Source organism: Vigna radiata, unplaced genomic scaffold (assembly GCF_000741045.1).
Source record: "Vigna radiata var. radiata cultivar VC1973A unplaced genomic scaffold, Vradiata_ver6 scaffold_304, whole genome shotgun sequence".
Taxonomy (NCBI): Eukaryota; Viridiplantae; Streptophyta; class Magnoliopsida; order Fabales; family Fabaceae; genus Vigna; species Vigna radiata.
In genome coordinates, this window is record NW_014543811.1 from 78842 (window position 1) to 84521 (window position 5680).

Sequence of the window (5680 nt, forward strand, 5' to 3'; positions counted from 1 at the left end):
CCCCTCCCGGGCAAGGATCAGAGTGCGACGGACGGCCAGAAGAACGGACGGCGAAGGCAATTGGAGATTTCGCATCAGAAAGAAGCAGAATCGCGCCATCGAGGTTAGTGCTTTCGGTCCCAGTAAATTCCTACCGAAACATTTTGGCGCCCACCGTGGGGCCGAAAGCGAAGACTCCCAATGGTGACCACCCGAAGCATGGACGGTACTGATCATACAGAGCTCATAGCACGGCTTCAGGCTCAACTAGAACAGCAGACCCAGATGATACGCCAGCAACAGGAGGCACATCAGAAACTCGTTGCAGAAATAGCCCAACTTAAAGAAAGGCGACCGGAAACGACAGAAGACAATAGCCAAACTGGCAATCCCAATCATGGCCATCACAACGGCCGTAATAATCGCCACCATGATGATAGCGGTCTTCCTCCACGTTCACCTGAACTCCTACCATTCACTAAAGAGATCATGCAAGCCATAATGCCCGATCGGCCACCCCCTCCAATCGAAAAATTTGACGGGACGACCGATCCAGAACACCATCTCCGAAATTTCATCGACTCCATGGCTTTCTACTCCAACAGCGATCCGGTCAAATGCAGGGCCTTCTCCCTGTCTCTCAAAGACGAAGCCCTGGAATGGTATTACACTTTACCTCCAAACTCTATCGACAGTTTTTATACTGTCACCACACTTTTCAAGAGGCAATTCTCTGCCAACCGGAGGGAATGGGTGTTCGCTGCCGAACTCTTCAATCTTAAACAAGGGAGAGACGAGCTGTTGAGGACATTCATGCGTAGATACTCGGAGACCGCCAGGAGAGTGAAGGGCGTCTCCCATGAGTTCATTATCACCAACCTCCCCAACTGCCTTAAGCCGGGATTTGTTTCGGAAAATTTGTATGCCAAATTACCGAAAACCATGGAAGAATTGCAGGAAAAAATGGCAAAATTCATCAAAATAGAGGACCAATGACATTACCGGAAGAAGATTGAAGCTCCGGTCACAGATGCCAAACGTGATGACAGACGAACAGGTGACAACGGTCGCAATCAAAGACCCTTTCGAAGAGAACTGAAAGCCCCGCTCGGACCTAGGTACGACCACTATACACACCTTACGGCTCCAAGGGACAAGGTACTCGACAAAGCCTTCTAATCCAACCTAATCGCCGTTCACAAAAGGCGTACGCCTAGAGATGCGGACGCGTCCAAGCTGTGTCGGTTTCATGACAATCAGGGGCATACCACCGCGGGCTGCCAAGAACTTAAAGATGAGATAGAAAGATTAGTCCGGGCGGGCTACCTGCGAGATTTTGTTAAAGCAGAGACAGGCCAAAGGGGACGTTCCCCCCAACGGGGACCTTCCCCTAGAAAGTACAAAAGAAGTCCCGAGCCTTCACGACAAAAACCCGAACGTACTCAACAACGTTCGAGAAGCAGATCCAGAAAGCGAGATACGACCCCAAAGGGCCGTATTGACACCATCTCAGGAGGTTTTGTCGGAGGAGGAGCCTCATCTTCAGCTCACAAAAGACACTTGCGAAATTTACGAAGCGTCCACACAATTGCCCGGAACCCTTTGTCAATGCCGGACATCACCTTTATCGACAGGGATTTTCATGCCCCGGACCCAGAACAGGATGATCCCATGGTCATCACGGCCCGAATTGCGGAGTATGATGTGAGCAAAGTCCTAATTGACCAGGGAAGTTCTGTCAACATTCTATATTGGACAATATTCCAAAAGATGGCCTTGGCTGAGGAGGCCATAACACCCTTTCACGAGCAGATTGTCGGTTTTGCAGGTAAACGCGTGGACACACGGGGATACCTCGACCTGAGGACCCGCCTGGGTACCGATGACCAATCCAAGGAAATATGCGTGCGTTTCTTATTGGTGGAAGCCAATACTTCATACAACGCTCTTCTCGGCCGCCCATGCCTGAACGCCTTCGGAGCAATTGTATCAACTCCTCATCTGGCGATGAAGTTCCCGTTCGGAAGAGGTGAAATATGCACCGTTCGAGCAGATCAGAAAACCGCTCGGCAATGTTACACAGCTTCGTTAAAAGCCACTACATACAAAAGAGAGAGAAGGCCTGAAACCATATTGGTCGACCTAGACCCGAGGACCAACACAGATGACCGGATTCAACCTCAGGGGGAGATCAAACCGTTCGTCCTGGGAAAAAATGAGGAACAGATTACTAATATAGGAGCTGACCTCACTCCTACGAATGAAGGCGACCTCATAACTCTGTTACGAACCAACGGTAACCTCTTTGCGTGGAGCGCCTCAGATATGCCGGGCATCCACCCCAAGGTTATCACTCACAAGTTGTCCATATTTCGAGAAGCACGACCCATTGCTCAAAAGAAGATAAGGCTCGGTACAGAAAAAAGGGTTGCAGTACAAAAGGAAGTTGATAAATTGATCTCGGCCGGATTCATTCGCGAAATAACCTACACCACATGGTTGGCAAATGTGGTCATGGTTAAAAAATCAAGCGGTCAGTGGAGAATATGTGTAGATTTCACCGACCTAAACAAGGCCTGCCCCAAAGACAACTATCCCCTCCCCAGCATTGATCGCCTGGTGGACGGCGCCTCCGGTCACATGGTCCTCAGTTTCCTAGATGCATACTCGGGGTATAACCAAATTCCAATGTACGCTCCGGATCGGAGTAATACAGCTTTTATCACCGAGCAGACCAATTATTGCTACGAAGTAATGCCGTTCGGCCTAAAAAATGCAGGAGCCACCTATCAACGACTCATGGACAAAATCTTCCACAATCAAATCGGGCGGTGCATGGAGGTTTACGTGGATGACATGGTCATACGGAGCTGCTCCCATCACCAGCATCTACGGGATCTGACAGAGGTTTTCCAGCAACTCAAAAGGTACGGTTTACGCCTCAACCCGTCCAAATGCACCTTCGGCGTATCCGCAGGTAATTTCTTGGGTTCATGCTAACAAGTCGCGGAATCGAAGCCAACCCGGACAAATGTCGAGCGTTTCTGGAAATGAGAACACCGACCAAATTGAAAGAGGTCCAGTGTCTAGTCAGACGCCTCACCGCCTTATCACGGTTTATACCGAGACTTTCCAAGCACATCAAGCTGATACTCAGTAACATGAAGAAGAATGTTCCTCGGCACTCGGACGATCATTGTGAGGCGGCTTTCTCCGCCGTAAAAAATATATTGACTAACCCGCCTATCATGAACCGTCCGGAGGAGGGGTTCGACTTGCAATTATACCTTCCGTGTCCGGTCATTCGGTAAGTGCCGCCCTCATACAGGAAACACCGATATTTAAACTTGTCTATTTTGTTAGCAGAACCTTGCAGGGAGCCGAGGAACGATATTCGCAGGTGGAGAAAGTGGTGTTGGCCTTGCTTACTGCGGCCCGAAGGCTTTGCCCATATTTTCAAAGTCATCAAGTGGTCGTCCGAACCGATCACCCTGTCGCCAGGATCCTCAGGAAACCGGACTTAGCCGGAAGGATGGTTTCTTGGTCCATTGAACTATCCGAATTCGGCCTACGCTTCGAGCCACAAGGCTCCATCATAGGACAACATTTGGCAGATTTTGCAGCCGAGTTACCCCGTACGACAGAACCGTCCGTGTGGAATTTGAACGTTGACGGCTCTTCAGACAAACGAGGAGCAGGGGCCGGAATAGTGTTGGAGGGGCCGAACGGTATTCTGGTAGAGCAGGCCATATCTTTCACGTTCCAGCTCAACAACAATAAGGCAGAGTATGAAGCTTTCATTAGCGGATTGCTCCTGGCGGCAGAACTGAACATCCAACATTTAGAATGCCGAATGAATTCTCAATTGGTCGTGGGACACATTAACGACACTTTCCAGGTCAAAGACAACCATCTGCTGCGATACTACCACAAGGTCAGTGACCTTATTAAAGCGTTCGACACTTTCAGAATTATTCATGTACCCAGGGAGCAAAATTCCCGAGCAGATTTACTCTCCAAGCTAACACGTGGCCGAGGTAATTCCCAACTTACCTCGATCATTAAAACCAAGCTAGACCAACCCCTCTCGGAGACGTGCGCCACTAGTGTTACTCCTCCCACAACTGATTGGCGGCAAGATATAATACAGTTGATGATCCAGCAAGAGCAAGGCGCTAGGGTAAGTGCGACTGATTCCAAACGAATTGCTCGCTTCACATTCATAGGAGATGATCTTTATCGACGCGGATACACTATGCCTTTGTTGAAGTGTTTATCCAGCCAAGAAGCCAAGTACGTCATGGAAGAATTACATCATGAAATTTGCGGCTCTCACTCAGGAAAGAAAACACTTAGGGCCAAGATATTGCGAGCAGGTTTTTACTGGCCCTCCATTGAACAAGATTGCAAGGATTTTGTTCAAAAGTGCATTTCTTGTCAGTCCCACGGACATGACACTCGGATCCCTTCGTCCGAATTAATGGTCATTATAGCCCCGTGGTCGTTCGCACAATGGGGGATGGATATAGCCGGACCCCTACCGCTCGCGAAAGGACAATGCAAATACCTTTTAGTAGCAATCGATTACTTCACCAAGTGGATCGAGGTAGAGGCTCTTGCAACAATTAGTGCTCGTAAAATACAAAGCTTCATCTGGCACCTAATTTGCCGATTCGGCATACCACAGAAGATCATCATTGACAACGGTCGGCAATTTATCGACCGTACGCTGGAAGATTTCCTCCACGGACTTGGTATCAAACATGTCACAAGTTCTGTCGAACACCCTCAGACCAACGGGCAGGCGGAGACCGCAAACAAAGCCATCATCTCTGAGTTAAAGAAACGACTAGGCCAAGCTAAAGGCTTGTGGGTCGAAGAGATGCCTGAAGTACTTTGGGCCTACCGGTGTACACCACACGGATCAACCGGTGAAACCCCGTTTAACCTTACGTACGGTACAGATGCCATGTTACCGGGCGAAATAGGGGAGTCATCCCTTCGACGACATATACAAGATATGACTCTCAACGAAGAACAACTACGGATGAACCTTGATACCCTGCTCGAGCGGCGCGAAGTTGCGCTGATTAAAAATGAAGCACAGAAGCGACTGATATCCAGACGGTATAATACCAAAGTGAGGCCTCGACATTTCAATGAAGGAGATCTTGTTTGGCGCAAACGAGGAGACGCACGAAAGAACAAATCACACGGCAAACTGGCTGATAATTGGGAAGGACCTTTCCGGATCAGCAAAGATTTGAAGAATGGAGCATATCAATTGGAATACTTGGACGACAAAGTTGTTCTGAATACTTGGAACGTCACCCATCTCAAATTTTATTATAGTTAATGTTTTGTTATTCATTATACTTTACAGAACAATTTTCTTTTCTGTCCAGCATTATTTCAATATAGTATTCAAGTTACATCTCTTGCAGATTCTTTATTATCTCTTGTAGATTATTTATCAAAGACATAATACATCAAGACCCACCGAGTCTTGGTCATACACGGACTATAACGTCCGCCCAATACATCGAGACCCTCCAAGTCTCGGTCCAACAAATACATCAAGACCCACCGAGTCTTGGTCATACACAGACTATAACGTCCGCCCAATACATCGAGACCCTCCGAGTCTCGGTCCAACAAATACATCAAGACCCACCGAGTCTTGGTCATACACGGACTATAA

The 5680-nt window shown here is 48.3% G+C and overlaps 1 protein-coding gene across 1 annotated transcript; it reads left to right on the forward strand.

The window, feature by feature from the left end:
• Positions 1-198: 198 nt before the first annotated feature.
• Positions 199-5335, forward strand: LOC106754906. Its single transcript, XM_014636975.1, has 5 exons — positions 199-899; positions 1029-1137; positions 1240-2956; positions 2998-3286; positions 3346-5335. The coding sequence occupies exons 1-5, from the start codon at positions 199-201 to the stop codon at positions 5333-5335; spliced, it is 4806 nt and encodes a 1601-aa protein (XP_014492461.1).
• Positions 5336-5680: the final 345 nt, after the last annotated feature.